This window comes from Danio aesculapii, chromosome 15 (genome assembly GCF_903798145.1).
Source record: "Danio aesculapii chromosome 15, fDanAes4.1, whole genome shotgun sequence".
Classification (NCBI taxonomy): domain Eukaryota; kingdom Metazoa; phylum Chordata; class Actinopteri; order Cypriniformes; family Danionidae; genus Danio; species Danio aesculapii.
In genome coordinates, this window is record NC_079449.1 from 10,720,744 (window position 1) to 10,744,313 (window position 23,570).

The 23,570-nt window shown below is 34.7% G+C and overlaps 1 protein-coding gene across 3 annotated transcripts in view; it reads right to left on the reverse strand.

Moving 5' to 3' along the window:
• stim1a (stromal interaction molecule 1a) overlaps nucleotides 1-23,570 on the reverse strand; it is a 78,483-nt gene that overhangs the window by 23,345 nt on the left and 31,568 nt on the right. For all 3 annotated transcript variants that reach the window (XM_056473183.1, XM_056473182.1, XM_056473185.1), the window contains exons 6-7: nucleotides 22,853-22,968; nucleotides 9,419-9,596 (exon numbers count right to left, since the gene is read on the reverse strand). In XM_056473183.1, the coding sequence (XP_056329158.1) occupies nucleotides 9,419-9,596; nucleotides 22,853-22,968 (294 nt within the window). The remainder of the gene's footprint in view (nucleotides 1-9,418; nucleotides 9,597-22,852; nucleotides 22,969-23,570) is intronic.

Genomic DNA, 23,570 nt, shown 5'->3' on the forward strand with positions numbered 1-23,570 from the left:
CCCAGATTCACTCAGTCGTGTCTATATAAAACCCCAGATCAATGTCCCCTTAAAGAAAGAGGCTTTATCTGTCTTAGGGCTTCATTTTAGGGGACGCTGGACAGCCTCAGTAGGATTATGGGGAGAATAATTCTTAAAAGGGAGCTCGTTTGTTGAAGCTTTTTCAACAGTGTGCATCACATTTAGCAAGTGCTTTGAAAGGCCTGTTGTTAAAAATCAATCTCTCTATAGAGAGAATGCAGGCTGTGAGACTGAGTTCATAGCCATATTCTGCAACCTTGAAGCTACTTTTTTGCTAAGCTTATTAGAAATGACATTGAGTTGTGCATGTGAGATACAGCTGAAGTCAGAATTATTAGCCCTCCTCAATTATTGGCCCCTGTTTATTTTTTCCCCGATTTCTGCTTAACGGAAAGATTTTTTCAACAAATTTCTAAACATAATAGTTTTGATAACTCATTACTAACAACTGATTTCTTTTATCTTTGCCATGATGATAGTACATAACATTTATTTAGCAAGATACTATTTAGCTTAAAGTGCAATTTAAAGGCTTAACTAGGTTAATTAAATTAATTAGGCAAGTTATGGCAATTAGGCATTGTATAACTGGTTTGTTCTGTAGACATTTGAAAAAATATATTGATTAAGGGGGCTAATAATATTGACCTTTAAATGGTTTAACCTGTTGACTGCCTGCTCTACCAAATGGTTGACCATATTTTACTGTTTTAAATAATGAATGTTAAAGTCATTTAAAGAAGTATTCCCAAACCCCGCGACCCCCAAAATAACAATGTCAGTGACTCGCGACCCCCACATTTCCTGGAGGTAGTTATGAATATACAAACGTTGCACAAACAACAATAGGCCTATATAAACACAAGCATATTGACAACACAATAAAGTGTAACAGTCTAACAATCATATACTCTTTATAGTAATTCCTCAGCTAAAGAAACTGGTGGGCACAATGTTCTCAGCACAAGTCTACTCTTGGTTTAATTTTGGAGAATGCCAGTGACAGATCATCCTCAATGTTCAGTGGTGGCCTGTATTTATTTTTTATGTATTTGATTGCCATAAAGGTGTCAGAAAGTTTAACCTGAAGCCATAAAATCAATCTGATGCATGTAACTATTAATTACTATTTTTATCTTCTGTGGATTATGGATAAAACATGGTAATTCTAATAGTTTAATAAAATTTATTTGACTTTTGGAAATCACCAATTACCAATTGTCCTGTGACCCTCCAGGGGGTCCCGACCCCCACTTTGTGAACCACTGATTTAAAGAATGACGATTACATTGTATTATAAAATAGTTATTATAAAATAATCGTTTACACAGCATTGTAGGTTTACCAAAAAAATAAATAAATAAAAATCAAACAAACATAATCCTGTTGCACTACTACACTTGATTTTGGTTTTATTGTAAAAAAACAACAACAACAAGAAAACATGTTAAATGAGAATCTGAAATATTTTATGGCATACTTCAAGGAATTAAGAAGACATTCTATTTAAAAAGGTTTCATTTGAAATATTTATTAAATAAATTGGTCTTCATGTTTTCAGATTTTTCATAGTGTATGTATTAACTTCTGTACTTTTACCATAAACAGACATATCAACCATTTGGTAGAGGCTGATATTTTAGAAATTCTGGTGGAGCTAACTAAAGGTTTAAAAAAAATTTAAAGCTGCTTTTAATCTAGTTGACAAAAAAAATAAATCAAATAAGACTTTCTCCAGAAGAAAAAATATTGTAGGAAATACTGTGAAATCAACTGTATTCTTTCCTCTGTTAAAACAGAATTTGGGAAATATCTGAGAAAATCCAGAGGAGGGCAAATGATTGTGAAATAAAAATCAAAATAGTGTCAAAATACACCAAAAGAGGAAAGAAACAGCACTATTTACTGCACATTTATCAGCCCGATTGAACAGAAAAAGACAGCAGTGAGAGCCAGACTGACTTCAGAGCTCTCTGATATGAAGCTCTTAAACTGGTTTACAGCCAAATGAAACAACAGTGCTGTCATTCTCAGCAACACTGATCAGGAAAACAGCTAAAACATTAACACATGCGATTGCTACTTCCATAACAGCTAAAACAATAAGGTTGGAAGGCTTTTCATTCTACAAATCACCAACTATTGTATGGGGTTTACTGTAGTAACACTAAAAGAACCCACTGGAAAAAATCTAGGACATAATAATAATAATAATAATAATAATAATATTAATAATAATAATAATAATAATAATAATGCTGGGTAAGAATGAATCTTTATACTTTTTTACATTTGTACAGTCAATCATCATACAAGTATAACTCTCATTTAGTACAAAAAAAAGCACAATAAATATGACTTGCGCAGTAATTCTAATAAATAATTTCATTTGTTATGATTATTAACTAGTGCTGGCAAAGATCCTAAACAAAAGTTTGTTTTGACAATTTAAGTGTGTGTGCGGTGTATATTTATTATGCATATATAAATACACATATACATGCATATGTTTGAGAATTTGGTTTTATACTTAGATGTAAATTATACATGTAAGTGATACAAATTATATTTACACGTTTAAATATCTATGTGACAATTGTTTTGTTGTATGCGAGTATTTCCTATACATAATAAATATATATACATAATAAATATATATATATATATATATATATATATATATATATATATATATAAATAAATATATATATATATATATATATATATATATATATATATATATATATATATATATATATATATATATATATATATATATATATATAAATATAAAAACACTAACACTGATATGTCAAATCAAACCTATATTTTGGCCATGATTAATCATGATTAATTTTTGCTGGCGCTAGTTAACAATAATAACAAATCAAATAATTTATTAGAATCACTTTTTATATTAATTGTGCTTTAGTTTATTTGTAATAAATGACTGTGTACATGTTATATGTAAAGTTAGACTTTTTTCTTTACTATGGTGACACTTGTACTATACATGAAGATCAATTCGTGCAAATGTAAAAAGATATTATTTTTAAATTTCACGTGTACAGTTTGATCTAAATATATTCTATATTAAATATGATCTAAATAATCTTTCATTTTCATAGTAAATATCAAAAATTTAGACCACTTGTACACAATGATCTATAAAATGTACAAAAATTAAATCTGTAACATTTTTATTCACAGATCACACTGTTTTCCTTGATGAAAATCAATTTACATCTGGAACCTAATTCACTCTCATACCACTCAAACCTCAAGCTACTTTCAAATATGCCTTTCTGGAGACAAGATCTGTGATCATTTTTTATTCCACCATCTGCAGAATGTAGTGGCACCAGTGCATCTGCCTTCAAATGTCAGCGTAGAGCCCTGGAATGAATGGGATTTATGACTTCCTGACTCATGCAGTGTTTCTGGTCTCCAGAAGATGGCACAAAGGAGGCTTTTCGAGGCCTCACAGAAAGAGAAACAGGTGGATTGGGGGAGAAGCAGTCACTGAGTGAAGGACTAGTGTGTAAGATGATCTCAACTTACAGTCAAGATTGAAAATCTCCAGCACGCCTGACCTCTGCCATTCATCATCCTCCATAATAAGTAATTGTCCATCAGTCTTACAAGACATGAACTTACATTCAGCAAGACAAGTGGTCTCATTTTTTAAAATATGTAGTTAAAGATATAAAGCTTCCAATCTTTAATTAACCAACATGTCCATATTCATTTTCCAAACAATACATCTGATTGGCTATTTCTGCAAAGCACCCGAACGACAATTGTTTGTTTTGCTCACACGTTTAAACACATTCCTTTGTGTTGCTAATGGGATGACTATGAACACAAAATATAAAGCAAATAACAGACAAGGCTATGCGTGCAATGATTAATTAAATGGTTTTCTTTTACAATAGATCAGCTGCAAAGTTAGATAAGCACAGTTCGCTATGAGTGCGTGTGAAGAACATTCACTTTTTAGTATTTAAACGGGAGATGGTATTGAATTAAATTCAGAATGTTATACAAAACAACCAAAAAAAACATAGAAAGTAATTAGTATATGTATATATATATATATATATAGTTGTCAGAATTATTAGCCCCCCTTTGAATTTTTTCTTTCTTTTTTAAATTTTTCCCAAATGATGTTTAACAGAGCAAGGAAATTTTCACAGTATGTCTGATAATATTTTTTCTTTTGGTGAAAGTCTTATTTGTTATGTTTCAGCCAGAATAAAAGCAGGTTTTAATTTATGAACCATTTTAAGGCCAAAATTATTAGCCCTTTTAAGCAAATTTTTTTTCGACTGTCTACAGAACAAACCATCGTTATACAATAACTTGCCTAATTACCCTAACCTGCCAAGAAGTGTCTTTATATATATATATATATATATATATATATATATATATATATATATATATATAAAATAAATAAATAAACACACACACACACGCGCACACACACCCTTATACACTATTATAATATACTATTATATAATACACTATTTCTTATTTATATATTTAGACAAATTATTATTATTAGTATTAAGTTATGAAGGAATGAAGCATGATTATATTATTATGAAGCAGTATTATCAAAGATTGTAGAATACACAAAATGTGTCAATCGTATAGTTTTGAATGGGAAAAAGTGTAATGGTTAATATGGTAAATGAAGCTCTGCCTACTAATACAGGAGCGAATCACCAATCACTATAGACTGACGTTTCTGCGAGGGAGAAGCTCAGATTAGATGTGTGCTTTTACAACAGAGAGATGCCCAAACTAGAGCCCTCGGGTCAAAGCCCATGGTAAGCTTTGATTTGGCCCACCATCCCATCTGAGAAGAGAGGGAGAATAATGAGGATAATGTCAATTCAAATTTAATGCAGCCCCCTGTTTGTTTTATTGTTAAAAGTTGAAATTAAATGTTTCAATTAAATGTGTAAATTAATCACATTCTGTTTAAATGTACATATCACGCGACACTGCAGAGACTTCAGAGACTCCACTGTTAACAATGTGATTGTTCATGTTTTTATTGCCATAAGTTATCAAATGTTTTCTATTTCTTTTAAAATGTTATTAAATAAATTGCGAAATTACCCATGGCAACTTTAATGTACTGTAGTATAGTTTGGTATATTCACCATCGGCCCACGGCTCTCAGTGAGATTTGTTTTTTGGCCCTTCATACCAAAAAGTTTGGGCACCCCTGGCTTATGTTGTCAACCAAAACACTGCAATCTCAGCGAACATTTGCTTCACAGACATATGAAATATATTCACATAAAGCTTGAAACATATAATTTTAAATGAACCAACTATACTTGAAAACAAAAGTTTTCTGGTTTCTGGTCAAGCACACATCAACTACCGTGCAACTACTCAAACGTCCACAAACTTGTACACAAAGAGTCGCTGTCATTTCTGGAGGAGATTCGCCATCAAGACCAAGTTGTGAACTACTTCTGATGATCATTAGTCAGAGGATGATAATGTGTAGAACGGCCATAAATGAGTTTGCTCGTTACTTTCAAGTGCACAACCTAAAATAAATGCTGATTTTGTTTGATATGAATGTTTATAAAGGAAACTTATGAGAGAGCTGTTGTTTATTTTTATTGGTGATTCCTTATATGCAATGTAATTGTAAGCTTGGCAAACAGTTTTGGAGAAATTGACGTTTCCCTATTCAGACAGAATGCCCAGGCATACTGCCCGAGAGGCTTGCCTTAAAGGGACTTTGGTATAATATATTTATAAAACATAATGCTTTAAGATTGGGTCATAATAATAACCCAATCAAGCTACCAAAGTGATTGAAACTACTTAGACTACTTACAGTATAATGACCATTACCAATCAATCTCTCGGTGAAAGCAACTGCGAAGCACAGCCACCCACCGTTCTTAAGCAAATGCTAAATTCTCCTTCATAACATGCAATTCTAATCAGACTGAATTGTAAATTGGTACGCAGAAAGGGCAGTTAATATTAAGCTTCATTTCTGACTCAGAGTGAACGGACAGGGATCATGTGTGGTAATTTGGCAGCGTTGGAGAGGAGGTTTGTCTAGTGGGAAACGCATCAAAACACCTACACAGGAAACTGCTGGAAAGCCTGACTCAACTGCTGCGGCCTTGATAAGCTTTCACAATATGTCTCAAATGAAAAAGAAAAAGAAAAAGCCTACACAGAAACGGCCACTGCTGCTTATTTAAAGGGCAATCTGACATTTCGTTTAATCTTGAAATGTTTCTAAAGCAAGCCTCCATCCAATAAATGGAAGTGATTAGAGATGCACTGATTGACAGGGCAGATAACAGAATGAGGTTTTTATTTAGCTCTAAAATTAGCTGGATATACATCAATATATACATTTGTCTATTAAAAGGCTCAATCTAAAGCTAGTCTAAATTCTTAATGTACAATAATTAGACTTCATTTAATATACTGTACCTGTTCAACTATTGGCTTTATCAAATGTGTGGATTAGGCTGCATTTGAAAAACTGAAGGACTAACCAAAGAAACACTGTTATTTTTGCTGTTTTATAACCTCCACCTATAGGAAGTGTGATGTGTTTTATTCAACTCGTTAACATGGAATTACGTTCTGTTTGATTAGTGTCACAATCAAAAACTCAATCTTTTTTCATATACATTTGAAGTCAGAATTATTAGCCCTCCTAAATTATTAGGCCCCCCATCCTTTGTTTTGCTGACAAATGGAAAAAAAATAAAGCTTAAGGGGGCTAATAGTATTGACCTTAAAATGGTTTAAAAAACTGCTTTTATTGTAGCTGAAATAAAACAATAAGACTTTCTACAGAAGAAAAAATATTATAGGAACTACAGTGAAAATTTCCTTGCTCTGTTAAACATCATTTGAGTAATATTTAAATGCAAAAAAAAAACTCACAGGGGGGTTAATAATTTTAACTTCAACTGTATTATGACAAACAAAAATCATTTTATGACATAACTTCATATTATTTGTGTATTTTACTTTCATTTTCTAGTTAAAGTGATTTACAGCGGCCCTTGTGAATAAATTGTGTTATTGGGTGGAATAAGGACCTGGGGGAGACTACAGAAGCATTACAGAAGCAGCTGTTTAACTTACTGAGGGATATTGCACACAGCATTATTCTGTACTTACATTGCCAGATTCAAGTCGGTAATACTGTCATACCACCTAGCCCTAGCTAGATCCAATGTAGGATTGTGGAAAATATGCACTACAAGGATGAACAGTCAAATAAGATGATGTAACGCAATGTGTGTATTTATATAAAGCATTCATTGTGTATAGCCATAGACCCAAAGCACTTCACAATCATGAGAGGGGTCTCTCCACACCCCCACCAGTGTGCAGCATACACTTATATGATGTGACGGCAGCCACAGGACGCTCACCACACACCAACCATAGGGGAAGTGGAAATACAGTGCTTGAGCCATTTTGGTGGATGGGGATGATTGGGAGGCCCTGATGGGTAAGGGCCGATGGAGGTAATTTGGCCAGGACACTGGGGTTACACCTCTACTTTTTACGAGAAGTGCCAAGGGATTTTTAATGACCACAGAAAGTCAGAACCTCGGTTTAACGTCTGATCAAAAGGCGGCACTCACTGACAGTACAGTGTCCCCTTCACTTTACTGGGGCATTAGGACCCACAAAGACTGCAGGTTGAGTGCCTCCTGCTGTCCCTTACTAACACCGCTTCCAACAGCAACCTAGTTTTCTCATGTGGTCTCCCATCCAGGTACTGACAAGGCTCTGCCCTGCTTAGCTTCAGTGAGTAACCGGTCTGGGCTGCAGGGTGACATGGCTGTGGCAAGATAAGTGAGATAAAACAATTTCTTCAGTGTGGAATCAGCCTTGAAATATCAAGATCGGTGCATCACTTAATACAACAGTCCACAAGTGTGACATAACTGACCGGGGGACATTTCTTTTATTTTTATCCTTGAGTTTAAGCTGAGATAATTTAAAGTATCCGGGGTTAATCACCCTCCTCAGGGGGCCCGGAGGACTGTAGGCCTCTCACCCACCAGCCACCAGAGACGTGACCCGATGACTGGGCCGTTTGTGTCAGAACACAACATGCTGGAAGTCCATCACTGCAACACACACACCACGCATAGTTTCCATTGCCCTGTCCCCTTCACACACACTCACACACTTCATTCACATGTTAGAGAGCTACACACACACACTCCTGTGTTTCTCACTAAAGGTGACAGACTGTGAGTCTGCATGTGGACTTTCTACAGGACTCTAGCGGAAGATAGGATGGTATTGAGGGATTTAGAGTATTATCTGCGTTCCCACATTCCTAAAGATTTTTAGCATATGCGTAACGGTACTCTGACGTACTCAACACATACACTTAATTATTCTAAGAGCGATGAGTCATTCTATGAAACCGGTAAATTCAGGCAATGAAAGTGTAAATAAGATGCATAACCAAGAAATAGTATTAAATATATTACTTTCATTATTGTTGAGTTAAAGTTAAACGTTCAAAAAAATGAGGTTAGCTTTAGTTTGGTACCGATAAAATTCAGTGTTTTTTATTTTACACAAATGTGCACTTTTCATTTTACAATTTAATTAAATCTCAACAAACATATAAAATTGAACACATTTATTTAAATATACAGATTAAATATGTTTTAACACTTAAAAATTAGCTATCAATTAGCTCACTTTACTTGGGTTATGTTTAGGCCACAGACTTCAAGACACTGGCTTAGTTTGGCATCTCTAAAGTAACTGAAGGAAAAGGAAAATGTTAAAATTATTATGTTTCCTCTTTCTCGTTTTCTAGCCATTTCTCTTTTTCTCAAACAGATGTTCTCACTTGCAACGTATTCCCTTGCGGGCTCCATATCCTGTTCCCTGAGAAGGGAAGAAGCACAGGCTCACTAAACACTGTAAACACAGACCAATCTGTCTGACATCAAAGCTCTTAGGCATTACATTCAGACTCCAAATCACATGTGATGCCATTCTATATTAATAAGCTCCTCTGTGTAAAAACATCTACAGTATGTCAGTAGTTTCATCCACTATAAATGGGAGTACAAGGCTTGCCTGGAGGTGCAGGTTGCTTCATAACCTAGCACTTGTGAATATCAAAGCAAGCGCTGCAAATGTTTTAAGCATGTAAATTAAAGTTGAGATGATTATGAGATTATGTGCATTGGAATGGCTAGTCTTCTGTCTAGTGCACATTTACATATATTCAGACTCAACTGACTGACAAAGTCTTACATCTATGCCAAGTGCTTTGAGAGCCACAAGAGTTTCTCAAACTTGTTCTGTAATCTAAAAATAGAGAAAGAGCAGAACGGGTTCTCACTTCTGCTGGAGGTCATGAAGGCTCTGCTCCGCCCGCTGGAGACTGTCAAGGTCTTTTATCATCTTCTTCATGTGGTCTTTAGAGTGACGGTTTTGGATGTAAGCGAACCAGCAGCCTCCCATTCCAATGACTATTGACACCACCAGCATGAAGTCCTTCAGATGGTTATGTCTGTTCACTGGGAGGAAGAGAGAGTGAAATCAGTGCATGCACTAGACTAATACCCAATTAGCAAAACCAAGAAGGTAAATCAATAGACACATTATTTGCAACATTTCTAACAAGGCAATTAAAGAAAATGTGGATGTAAAATCTAATTTTGCATTTACATAAATGACCTTGGATGTTTCTTTACATAAGGTTTCATGTAGAACAGACAGTAAGGAATTAGTGCAAATTATCTGCACATGTAGACAGCAAATTATCTGATTTGCCATCTACATATGCAGCTTTATAATGAGCTAACATCCTAATGAAATTAAATATTAGAATTGACCATTTTGGAATGGTCTATATTGGCAGAGTAGAAATATTGGTGACATACTAGCAATTAGATTTTGAATTAGCCTAACTGCATACACACACCAACTGGCCACTTTATTAGGTGCACCTAACTGCTTGGTAAAAAAATCTTATCAGCCATATTTAGGCATACAGATGGGATCAAGAAGACAGACATGAAGTTCAAACCAAGCAATAGGGAGAAAAAAAATATGATTTTAATGACTTGCACATGGCATGGTCATTTGTTTCCTACTAACCGTAACATAACCACCTCTAAACTTTACAAGAACGGTCTAAAAAACAGAAAATATCCTGTAGGCAGCAGTTTTTTGTGTGAAAGAAAGGCCTTGTTGATGCCAGTGGTCATCAGAAAATAAGCTGATAGAAAAGCCCATACTGGTTACAACCGAGGTCTGCAGAAGAGAGCTAGAAACTAGAAACTGAGGCTTTAATTCATAAGGACTCACTGAAATTGCATAAAAGATTAAAATTGAAAGTTGCCTAGTTTGACAAGTCTCACTTTCTGCTGCCATGTTTGGAGAGTTATATTACTATTATTTGCATAGATGGACATTGCAGTAATATGCATCGAATAAATCAGCAATCACCAAACAAAGCCAATATTAGTATATGTGAACATGCAGTTAGTCTGATATTTTGTTGCTAAGCTGAAAGTACACAATACTAACACACAGTACAAAAACAACAGTCAAATAGAATCTTTAAAATCAGATCAAACTATTCTAGATTTGATGCTGTTCAGTATTATATAAATGATTCTGCAACAGCGCTGTAAAAAATACAGGGTTCCACACATTTCATTCTTGTTCTTCCAATACAAATTAAGCTAACATAACACATTTAAGTGTATTGAACAGAAAAAATTGTGTTGTTTAAGCTCATTTTAAAGTAGTAGTTTGAAAACGCAGCAAAAATAATTATTTAGAGAGAGAGCCTTTGCATTAGGAGTGTGTCTAAGATGCTTTGAAATGCAGCCTACGTAGGCAGCTCAAAAGGTTTTGGACCAGAGCCGACGACCTGTTTATGAGTGCAAAGCTGAGGTGTAGGTTGTAGTGCTAAAAGTTAATCTGCATTCTGCACAAAAAGGTAGAACAATATTTCAAACTTGTGAATGCAAACCATTGGTTTGCTCTGCAAGCTGCCTGGATGCTTTCCATAGAGCTGTGGCATGGCATCACAAGCTTTTCTCTTGGAAATATTTTACTGCTACAGAATAGTATAGCCTAAGCTGCGGTGTGTGCATCTTGTAAAGGTTAAAGTGTTGATTTAAATTTATTGTAGGGTTACACTACCTTATCCAGTCACAGTCATGCAATACTTACCATTACAGTGCCATTGGGCAAGACTGTTAGCCTAACAACAGCCCCGGGGAGACCATGCAGTCCGGACCCTGGCTGACTCAATTCATTACTCTCTGTACAGATGCTTGATTAAATATAAAGAAGTCTGTGTTGAGAGATGGAAAATAACACTCTCTTCTTGACTCTTTATTCTCCTGGGAACACAATGTCATCTCGCATGGAGGAATAGTTGGTCTGTATAGCTTGTAATCTATAGTAACACATACTGAAGCATTTTTTGCCTTTAATTGTACAGATAAAGAGGTAAAATTATGGGAAACGTGAGGGAAGATTTAAGGATGCTTGAGGAATACAATTTACAAAATGACAAGTTTTGTACTATTTCTGCTTCAAATGGCATTTAATCAATAATGTTAATCAATAAATGCCAGGTACAGTTGGTTTTGTAACTGAAATACTACTACTATTACTATTACTTTTCTATTACTATTACCACTACTACTTATAATATTCAGAGAGACTGTTCTGGGAATTCTAAATAATAGTTGCTCATCCAAACATACTGAGGTACAATATGCTCTCTTTCTACTGCCTGAAACTCATTGTCGCTTAAAAACAAACAGCGTTCATAGTGATTCAATAACATCACTGCATTTGTAGGTTACTAAACCGCATTAAGCAATATTGCTACTGCTTTCTGGCCTGAAAACTAATATCCTCTAAATATGATCATTAAAGCTTCCAAGACATTTAAAGAAACCATGAGATACACTACTTTACTTTTCTTAATATCTATGTGCATGTATACAATCTGCACAAGTTGTAAATCTCATAGATAAATTCCATTCATTGAAGCACTAACAGGAAACAAGTCAAAACCTGCCTGTAGGGAATCATTCCATGTCCACATACCTTCTTGCATGCCTACAGCACAATTTGCAATATTATAATATTTTAATTTCCTTCAAATGCATATGCAAGGAAATCCGATGATGCTTCAGTGAAGGGTTATTGCCATATGGTGGAGAAAGTGTATTTGGTTAACTCTAAAACGTAATCTTTTAACTTTTTTTTTTATGGCTCAAGTCCCACAAAGTCTGATTTACCATTTGATTTGCTTGATCATTCCCTTTGTAAGACTTTGCCTCAAATTCAATGCCATTATTAACAGCTTGTGCTTACAATAATGACGGTAATGTGGATATGCGCATATATGCTCAATACGGAAAGGCACATTCATGTATTTATGACCTTGAGGCTATAAAACTGTAACACAATGCTCTGCCCTGTAGGCCTAACATATAAACTTCCTTTTTTTGTGCTTAATGGAAACAAGAAGTACAATCATATTAATCCAGTTCAATCACCGGCTCCCTATTAAAAACTGCATACATCTTAAATCCTTTTGATTCCTTAAAATTCCCTGAATGATTCTCATCATATCACAGCCCTTCAAGTCAATTACATGCTGACAATTCTGGCCAACTAATACCTAGAATATTATAATCGACTGCAGCACAGTTCAGGATGCAGACACACCAAGTCAGCATAAATCTGGATTAAAGACGCACCTCTTTGCACTAGCACACACAACACAATCTTAACATTCAAATCCTATTAGAGTGTATTAATTAGGGAAACTAGGAATTCTACTGATCTAAACATGCATGATGTATGAAAATTGTTTCAACAATGATGAATCTTTTGATCTGGATTGGATTATTGCATGTTCATCCTTGTAAAGCTGCTTTAACACAACTGACAATGTATAGTGATATAGAAATAAATGTGAATTGACATGACTGGACATGTTTATGGGAGTTGGGCAATCACAGCACAGATAAATTGCATGCTTTATCTTGATTAAAATAACAAGTGAAATCAGTTATTTGGCAGATATAAAGCAGATATTTGTAGTAATTTTGGGGTCACAGCACCTAATTCAATTAAAAGATCTTGACGATTTGCATTGGGTTTAACCTATTTTAACCCTTTAAAGGAAACAAGAGTCTTAAAAATGAGCATAATATTGGCTCTTTGGTTTTTTTTTTTTTGTGACCTTCAACAACACAAACATTAATGTTACACATTGTAGCTCCCTAGCTGCCACATCTCAGGCCTTCAACATGTATATTTAAGTCTAAACCTGAACCTATTTTGACAAACGGCATATAATATGGATATATCATCTATAATTTTCAAGTGTGAACTCAAAATATGAGGTTATGTTTAACAGGTTACAGACCTGCGAAGAACCTAGTATACATTCTCAGAAATATGCCTAAATACATTTAATAGTTCACACATATTTTTAAATAAGGCATGTGAAATGTTCACAATGAGAACCACAGTTCAACGTGTCTGAAACACATTCGGTCTTGAAAAAGCTACTTTAACCAATTTTTACACACCTTTAAACAAAATAAAAACGTTAAAGATGCGCATTATACTGCCTTTTTGATATTTGTCTAAACCTTAACTTATTTTGAAAACCTTTATATAATATAAATTAGGGCTGCACAATACAGTATATCGTTTCAGCATCAATATCACAATGTGTGAATCCACAAGTCACATTGCAGCATATGCATAGTTGAATTGGGACTATATTGATTACAATCAGTGCAGAGTTTAATTATAATGGAGTAAAAGTGTATCATGCACTTTTAAAGATATTAACACCCTTTAAACAAAACAAAAACATTAAATATGAGCACTATAATGCTTCTTTAGGGCTTTTTGTGATATTTGTCTAAACCTTAAATTATTTTGACAAACTTTATATAATATAAATTAGGGCTGCACAATATACTGTAGTGTTTCAGCGTTGATATCGCAATGTGCGTATCTACAATAGTCACATCACAGCATTTGCAATGTTGAGTTGAGACTATAGTTGATTACAATCAGTGCAGAGTTTAATTATAATGGAGTAAAAGTATATCATCTGCATGTGTTTTTAAAGAGATAGTGGACCTAAAAATTAAACTTTACTCACTAATTTTATTTCCCACTTCACTTGTTACCAACGTTTATGAGTTTCTTTTTATGTTGAACACAAAAAGAAGATATTTAAACTCATAAACGTTTGAAACAAGTAAATAGTGAGTACATTTTCATTTTTGGGTGAACTATCTCTTTAAGGCCTGTGACTGTGTGAACATTACGATATTTCAGAGTTAAACCAGAGGTGTACAAACTTGTTCCCGGAGAGCCGGTGTCCTAGAGAGTTTAGCTCCAATCCTAATCAACCTGAACCAGCTAATTAAGCTTTTACTAGATATATTAGAAACATCCTGGCAGGTGTGTTGAAGAAGTTGGAGCAAAACTACGCAGGAGTTTGGACACCCCGGGTTTAAAACATCCGGCCACCAGAAATTATAATATTTGTAACTTTAAGAAAGACTTTAAGAAAGACTTGTATACGATAAAGACAGTATGTAGTGTTGATTATGCAATATCTATACACGAATACTGTTAGTATTCTGGCTCTCCAGAAGATTATAATTCATGTTTATCTTTGCTATATTGTATTTATCTATGCTTGTAAGATTTTTGTTAAATATTATTTGAGATTCACTCAAATTTTTTCCAAATAAAGCTGTATTCACGTCGCAATGTCCAATATAGTGCAGCCCTAATATAAAGATATATCACCTATAATATTAAAGTGTGAACTCAAAATATGAGTTTACTATTAACGGATTATAGACCTGTGAATAACCTAATATGTATTCTCACACATATTCCTAAATACATTTTAGTACCACTAAAACCCCAACCACAGTTCAATGTGTCTGAAACATGTGCACTAACAATTGAACCATGGCTCTAGCATTAAAACAGCAGCAGGCTTTGATGGGACAGCAGGCTCTCTGGAGACAGATTATTCAAAGGATGTTTTTAAACATTGAAGCAGAGGCTTTTAAAACCGGTCATCACTGTCACTGATTTAACCTAAACTGAAGATGTTTGAGTGGTGTTTCTGACAGAGCTATTGTTTCGAGGTGGTCTGTAGATCGATAGGGAGATGTTGAGCTGTCACACTCAGACTGCGCCATCTGCATGTGTTTCCTAAGCCAGAGCTCTTTAGAGTCAACCTACACAAAGAGATCTGCCACAAACAGATGCTCTGTCCTGTATCAAGTCTGACTCCCAGTTAAGAGGTCTATGAGAGGACTATCTCAGCCATTGTTGACAGCAGATGTTTCTCTAACAGCTAGCAAACGAGTCAAAGATAAATGTGCTGTGAAATTAAACACTTTTTTTTAGATGTTAAGGCCGGCTCACACGGTGTGATTTTTTATAATCCTGAGCGATTGTGGCAAGTCAGACTGCACGAACATGGCTCCCATGTCACACTGTCAGATCTCAGCTGTCATAATGTCAGACTGAACGATAATGAAGTGCCAAATATGGAAGAAAACTTCCCTGGAGTTTGACGTCATCCACCTGCGACACTTTCACTATCCTGCGTTCTGAAATGTTTCCTCACAGCAAACGCTAACAATCTGTAGCGGCAATTTTGCACACAGCGTGTCTAAATAATTAAACCAGGAAGAAAAAAACTGTTTTGACGTTTCCCCGTGGTCATTTGACTAGTCGCATGAATTTTGTCATCAAATTCGTAGCTCCTATTGGTTCTTGGATTGACGCTCATCGTAGCTGTTGTCACACTGCAGGAAAGTGTCTGAAATCTTCTGACACTGCCAGACCTTCATCGGAGGAAAAATCTGATTGCAACAGGCACTAAGCGGCTGTCTGTGAACATGTCAATCCAACGATGAAAAATCACCGATTTTAGCCTAGGGTTTCAGGAATCTTTTAGGATTTCCTAAATTTATCTCAGATGACAAAATCGTGGCTGAAATCTCAAAGTGTGCGCAGGGCTTTAGTATCAGTATTTTAAGGATATCGATAAGTTAGTGCTTCAAAACAGTGACAAAATGCACGTTTAGAAGATAGAAACCTGATTTAGACACCCAAAGCTTGCAGTTGGTTACTTCCACCTAAATGGATCAGTATTTTTTTTTCAGGTTACCTCATACTTTATTTTCTCATCAAATCTTGACCAATCAAATCTTTCGAGTATCTAAAATGCCCCGCCCCTTCAAGACACTTCTCATTTGCTTTTCATTTGATGCACTGGATTTCATCTCTTACTGGCAATTTTCTGATAAAGCAAAAAGTTATTGGCTGTTTTTTAAAGTCCCACCCTCTCTTCTTGTTTCAATTGAGATTACGTTAAACATTAAATCAAAATACACATTTCAAAGCACTTCACTGCACAATTAATGGAAATCCATTAGATTTGATAAGATTGTGAGTGTTGAGTTTTGTAGCATTTTATTTTTCTATTTCAGGTTCATAACTTCACTTTCATCAATTATATTAGGAATACTTGTTGAATAAATTATTTTTTTATATGCAAAATAATTTCATAAGCTGTCAGAACATCGCTCTAATTTAAATAATAACAATAAAATAAAAATGCATCTCTTCTCAACTCCATTACAATTTCTGAATTGTCAGAAAATTCAGATGGAAACAATTAATAAACTAAATTAAATCCGTAGTTGGTCATGAATAATTTAAGCTAAAAACCTTATTGATTGTCAATTGCGCAAAGTCATTAGACTGCATACTTTGAGATTCATTTAAAAAGGTTATATTTTTACATTGTGTACTTTGTTGATATACAGTAGGGCTCTATTGTAACGTTTAGGCGCAAAGTCAAATGCTCAGGGCGCAAAAGCATTAAGGGCGTGTCCGAATCCACTTTTTCTATTTTAAGGATGGAAAAATACGCTCTGCACCGCAGCGCATGGTCTAACAGGGTTGAGCTTATTCTCTTAATGAGTTAATGGGTGTGTTTTGAGAATAAACCAATCAGAGTCTCATCTTCCATTCCCTTTAAGAGTCAGTTGCGGCGCAATATGATGCATTCCCTATTCACATGGCAAACTTTGTAAGTGTAAAAACTTAAAGCTTCACTAGCGAAAAAACCGTTAAACAAACCAATTGCAGTGCGAGGATAAAGAATGAGCCTCCAATCGGCCTTTACTTTCACTTTCTCTCTTTTGTGGATAAGAAAACAGAAGACATCTATTAGCCTACATAATTAACTTAGTTTGTGAAGTGCAAAGATTTGTTTCAAAACAATTTCTAAATTCTGTTCTAATTTCCATCAAATGAATAAATGAGCAATAATAACAAAGTGTGGTCCGTTACATCCAAAAGTATAGTTATATCTAAACTCACATGCTATGACCCATATGGTCTAAAACCTGACAGGTGGACAAATCGAAGCTTGTTTTTAATTAAACAAATATAAATATACATATAATAAACATTACTACTACTAATAATAATAACATTATACATAATCAAATTGTCAAGAATAAACTGAAAAAGCCTCTCAAGATGAAGATATGGAGGCAGTGGTTTTTATATTTATGTAGAAAATAATAATTTTTATTATATTTTATCCTTAAATTCTTTTTATTTGTAAAGATATTTGCATATTGCTGTACATCCTGCATGTTTTAAGCAATGTGTAAGCGAGGCGCACAACTGACGTGCTCTGCGCTGGACTTTAGACCTGCTTTCAGCTGGTCAATTGAACAGTATATTTTAGTTCGTCAAAATAGCAACACGCCAACAATGCGCCTTAACACACCTCTTTTCTAGAATGAAACACCCATGAGTCCACAAAGTGGCGCAAATGGATTTGCTATTTAAACAACGTGGCGGAAAAAGGGAAAATTAGGGTTGCGTCGGTCTGAAAATAGCAACACATCGTGGAAACACGTCTTGCACCTTATTGCGCTGGGTGTATGATAGGGCTCATAGTCTTACACTCACAAACTATCATTTCAAAAGTGCAATAAAACCGTTTTCTATAAAAAAAAAATAAACGATGTACATTACATAAAAACAGAACACCTGCACATTGCTCAAAAGATCTCTGACAGGATGACCCAGCTTTTTTTTTTTTTTCAGCCAATTCGCTGTCACAGAGCCATAAATAAAAAAAATAAAAATATATAAACAATGCCAATAAAACAAGGGAGAAATGTCACATAGCTAATAAAAACAAATGCTTCGGCCACATTTGGAACAGCATTCTGAACGAGACGTTTAGCACTGCGCTATATCACAATCGTAAAACGTCAAACACCATAATTCCGCTGCTAAAACAACATAACAGAAGGAACGCGAAGCACTCCGTTATGTTAGCTCCGGTGTATTCTGGGTTGTGGTGTAAATCAAATCACATAGTAGTTTTACTGTACAAGCTGTGGCGTGCAATCGTTGCTCATGCATGTGTAGAAAAACAGACAGAAACGCATGCTGGCACAGACTGATCTCATTTCCAGGTCAAGGCAGATTCTTTAGATAACACTCCCAGGAATGCAACAGATTGTGTAAGAACGTGCTCTTGGGAAAGCGCATTGTGCAAATACACAAGAGGCACTCAGGAAAACAAAAGAAAGTGAATGGATCAAAAACAGACTCTGCATTTCGCAAATCTCTCGAAACCTGCCAAACGTGTTCACCAGCATTCAGGAGGTTTAGATATGGGCCGCATCCGTTTCAGTGCGCTAAAGACATGTGCTCAGAATACAGAGTAACTGTCTACACCCTCCCCAGCCAAGCCCTCCAGCAGACGTCTATGAGCCTTAGAAGATCTGCAAGTGGAGATCGGCTAATTGGTCTAAGAGAAATGAGATAAAATGGATGAAATTGCATTTATTAATATGGCAGAAATTGGCAATAAGACATCTGGTCTTTCTGGTGTAGATCCAGCTGTATCATTCTTAAAAAAAAATATATAATAATCAAAATAAAAGAGCTTTTTTACTAAGCTTTGTATTCCTGTTTTTAAAGAAATTTTTATTTACACTAAAAACTGGATTAATTATGCTGCCAATCTTGCTTTGCATGCCAGAAATAAAAGCATTATTTGAATATTTGAAAATTATTTGAAAAAAAAATGGTATCATTACTATTATTTACTATTAAAACCCTTTTTATAAGAAGCATTATTTTTTGTAAATAAAAATGTACATTTAAATGCGCTATACCTGAATGATTATTAAGTTTTTTGTCAATTAATATGAATTTTTAAGTATGAACATATGAAAAAATATATATATTTTAGGAAGTCAGTGACTGGAGTTTATAATTTAAAAAATACTGTAATCTAATTACATTTGAGGAACGGATAAATGTAATGAATTACATTTTACATGCATGTAATTTGCTTACAGTTACTAAAGTCAATGTAGTTGTGTTATGTTACAAATATAATATTTAGAAGAAAAAAAATGCTTCTTTTAAATCACGTTTTCTGCTGCAGCGTCAGTTAATGAGCATTCACTTTAAAATTGCTGGAGAACGCGAGCTGAAATAGCTGCTGTTGAGATCGGTTGCTTCTTCAAGTGGAAATACAGACATTACTTTCATTTCATTGATCGTAAAAACTAAAACATTGTTGTGAAAGTCAGTCAATGTCCAGTCTAAAGAACTTTCCACTTTTAACTCGACCAGCAACTTGTTCAAGCATTTGAACAGAAAGCTTTCTAAGACTATACTTGTCACCGAAGAAGACACCGGCGTCCAAAAACACAGTGGCCCAACTTAGCCTAAACAGGTTAGATTGGATTTTTGTGCAGGATCGAGAGTAAAGGTATCTTCTATATGTGAAGAAAAGTGTAGCTACTTATGGGGCCGTTCACATATCGTGTCATTTGTGTAAATTCGCACGCAAGTATAAAGCGCATATTGCACGCGCTCGCATTTCCCAGGTGCATGAACCGACCGATCAGCTTCATACTTTGTAAGAAATATACACATTTCAGGAGACTAATTACCTCAGACAAACACAGAACACTGCAGTGCTTTCCAGGTTTCTTAATGTCTTTAATTTGTGTGAAAAAAAAAAAAAAAAAAAAAAAGACAAACGGGTTTGAAACAAGTAAATGATGAGAGAATTTGAAGTTTGGGCGAACTATCTCTTTAGCTCTTTTGAATGTGTCAAGCTGCTGTGATCAACCCATTGTAATGTTTTTCAGTCAAGATTAAATTCCAGAGAGAGCTGCAGTATATTTTGTATTTTCATAGGTATATTTTATATGTTACCTAAAATAAAGTAATTAGTAATTTGATTACTTTTTACATTAAGTAATTAATGATTACTACTTGAAAATTATAATCTGACAATTTGTAATCGATTATTTTTTAAAAGTAACTTACCCAACTCTGCATATGGGTTAGTTTTATGATGGATTTATGCATTTTTGGAAGAAAAATAAAAGTCATTATCCAACATCATTATACAGCATGGAAGACACAGAATAAAATGTAAAACTACTCCAGGTGTCTTCGTCTGACAAAAAAAAGTCACATACGGAAAGTATGACTTGAGGGTGAGTAAATTATGCTGTAAAAGTAATATTGTGTTTTATATATAATTCTTAAGAACTGAAGCTGGAAATTTGACCTTGCAAACACAGTAATAAATTACATTTAAATAGAAAACAGCTGTTCGAAAATTTTTATTTTTATTTCACAAGTGTGCTGTACTTTGAATTTATTAAATTCATCCTTGGTGAGCATTCAAGACTTCCTCAAAAACTTAAATAAAACAGATCCTAAATTTTTGATTGGCAGAGCAGCAGCAGTCTTTACTCATGAAATAAAAAAAAACACAACTATATGACTTTCCTGCATACTAAGCTGCCTTTGCATGTGTTTTCAAGACCTGACTATAAGAATTCGAAGTAATTTTAAGCCAATTGGGCACAATAAATAAAATGTTGGTAGCTTAAAGATTAATTGTAGATTATATAATTATTTACTCAATTAAAATGATACAGTGTTTTTTTTTATTACTTTATGATGATATTGCAGTTATGATGGAGTTAAATGTGTTCAGACAAAGAAAAATAAATAAATAAATAAAAATTTGATGAAAAAAAAAATCACTTTATCATGTTAAATGGCAGTTAATATGTATGTATTTTTACCCATTTATTCACATGTTTGCATTACTGAGGGCAGGAAAGAGACAGGCTGCACTGGTACATGATCAACAAATTACTCTGTCTCGACAGCCTTTACAAGTGAAGGTATTATCTCCACACAATATGAATTCCCAATTAGAAAAACACAACAAACTATAAAATACTATTCATGAAAATACCAAAATAACAGACAAATGCAAATGCCCAACACAGGAGAGCTGCGCTTCAGACCAGTTCAGCTCGATGAAGTATAATGTCTCCGACACCCCCTGTTGTGCCATTTAGCAACCGAATTAAAAAAATCAAGAGTGTGATGTAACTGATGAGTTTTATGTCGTAGAACAATACGTGAAAGTGTATTGAGTTTGTGTTAGCCACGAACTTTATTTAAGCGATTTTACTGAAATCCCATTAAAAAAACCCATTGACTTTGGGACGAGGGAACCGGAACTGCTAAAATGCTAACTCGCTTCCTGGTTTTTGCATACAAATTGACATCATAGTTCCTCCACTCGATTTCTCTGGCTCACCAAAATTGGACAATAGAAGATTGGAAAAACGTTGCCTGGTCTGATGAGCCTTGATTTCTGCAGCAACATATGAGATGGTAGGTACAGAATTTGAAGTCAACAACATAAAAGCATGCATCCATCCTGCCTTGTATCAACGGTTCTGGCTGGTGGTGGTGGCGTAATGGTGTGGGGGATATTTTCATGGCACACTTTGGGCCTATTTGTCGTTCCTCTATGACCATAGTGTACCCATCTTCTGACAGTTACTTCCAGCAGGAAGCACCATGTCATAAAGCGTGAATCATCTGTGAATCAAGACTCGTATCTTGAACATGGCAATGCGTTCAGTGTACTCAAATGGCCTCCACAGTCACAAGAACTCAATCCAATAGAGCACCTTTGGGATGTGGTGGAACGGGAGATTTGTATCATGGATGTGCAGCCAACAAATCTGCAGCAACTGCGTTATGCTAACATGCCAATATGGACCAAAATCTCTAAAGAATATTTCCAGTATCTAGTTGAATCTATGCCACGAAGGATTAAGGCAATTCTGAAGGCAAAAAGGGGTCCAACCCGGTACTCGAAAGGTGTACCTATTAAAGTGGCCGGTAAGCGTACATTGCAGTGAATAAAAGTATTGCAATGTAAGCTTTTTGCAATATCATGCAGCCCTAATGCATACAAAGCCTTTAATAAAGACTTAAAACTCCATGGCCGTATCATTTTTGGATAATAGATGTTTTCCGTAAAAATGTGAGACCAAAACTAACAGCTCCAATCCTGCTTTTGCTCCACCCTAGTACAGATAAGGCGGCTCTTCTAAACTTATTTGCATGTTTTATTTGGCTCTCATTCATCTGACATGAGCAGCCATCTCACATTTCAACATGTTTAAGGGTGTATATAGATTACCTTTAAAAACACCAAAGCAAACACAGGCTGTAGACCGCATTAAAAGACACATCTAGAATAGATGTAAACACCCTAACATGACAGGTTTACAGTAGGTTGGTTTAGGGTTTTGGAAAAATGACTTTAGATTTATTATAAGGAAATGTCACTCACTCATCGGGGCTCCAAACAGCACCGTATCCAAAGCTTTGAGTTGAAGTTTCTGAACGTGACTCCGGTCCAGAATCTTCAGGACAGTTTGAGTCAGAGTGACATTCTTCATGGCCAGTCTAGAGAAGTGAAAAACATATAATATAGTGAAACAACATGTAATAGGAGAATATAATTTAATTCAAGTTTATTAGTAATGTGCTTTTTACAGACATTATTGTTCCAAAGCAGCTTTACATTATTACTACATTTCAATCAAAATTAGAAAAGTTAAAAAGTTGTTTATAGGTTGGACATTATATAAATATTTACAGTATCCTCCTTTCAAAAAGAGGATGTCTATTAGGACTGGGACAATTTTAGATTGATTCTCAAAAGTTCCATATCAATTGTGTATTAGGGATTGAGCAATGCATCAGTTTTCCAATTAATCAGCCCCGATTCCCGGAACTATAAAAAATATATATATATATATAAATAAAAAAATAATAATATTAAATAAAATATTAACAATAAAATAATAATAAAGGATAGGGGTGTGTACGGATTACAACGCATGGTTTGGAACGCACGTAACCCACAGATTAATACTTTATTTTTTTTTTTATTTTATTGTATTAAATAATTTACACAATGAAGACCATCTTATTTTACGTTAAATTGTTAACATGTTTACGTTACGTTAGTTTATGTTAAATTTCTGTATTTGAATACTGTTAGA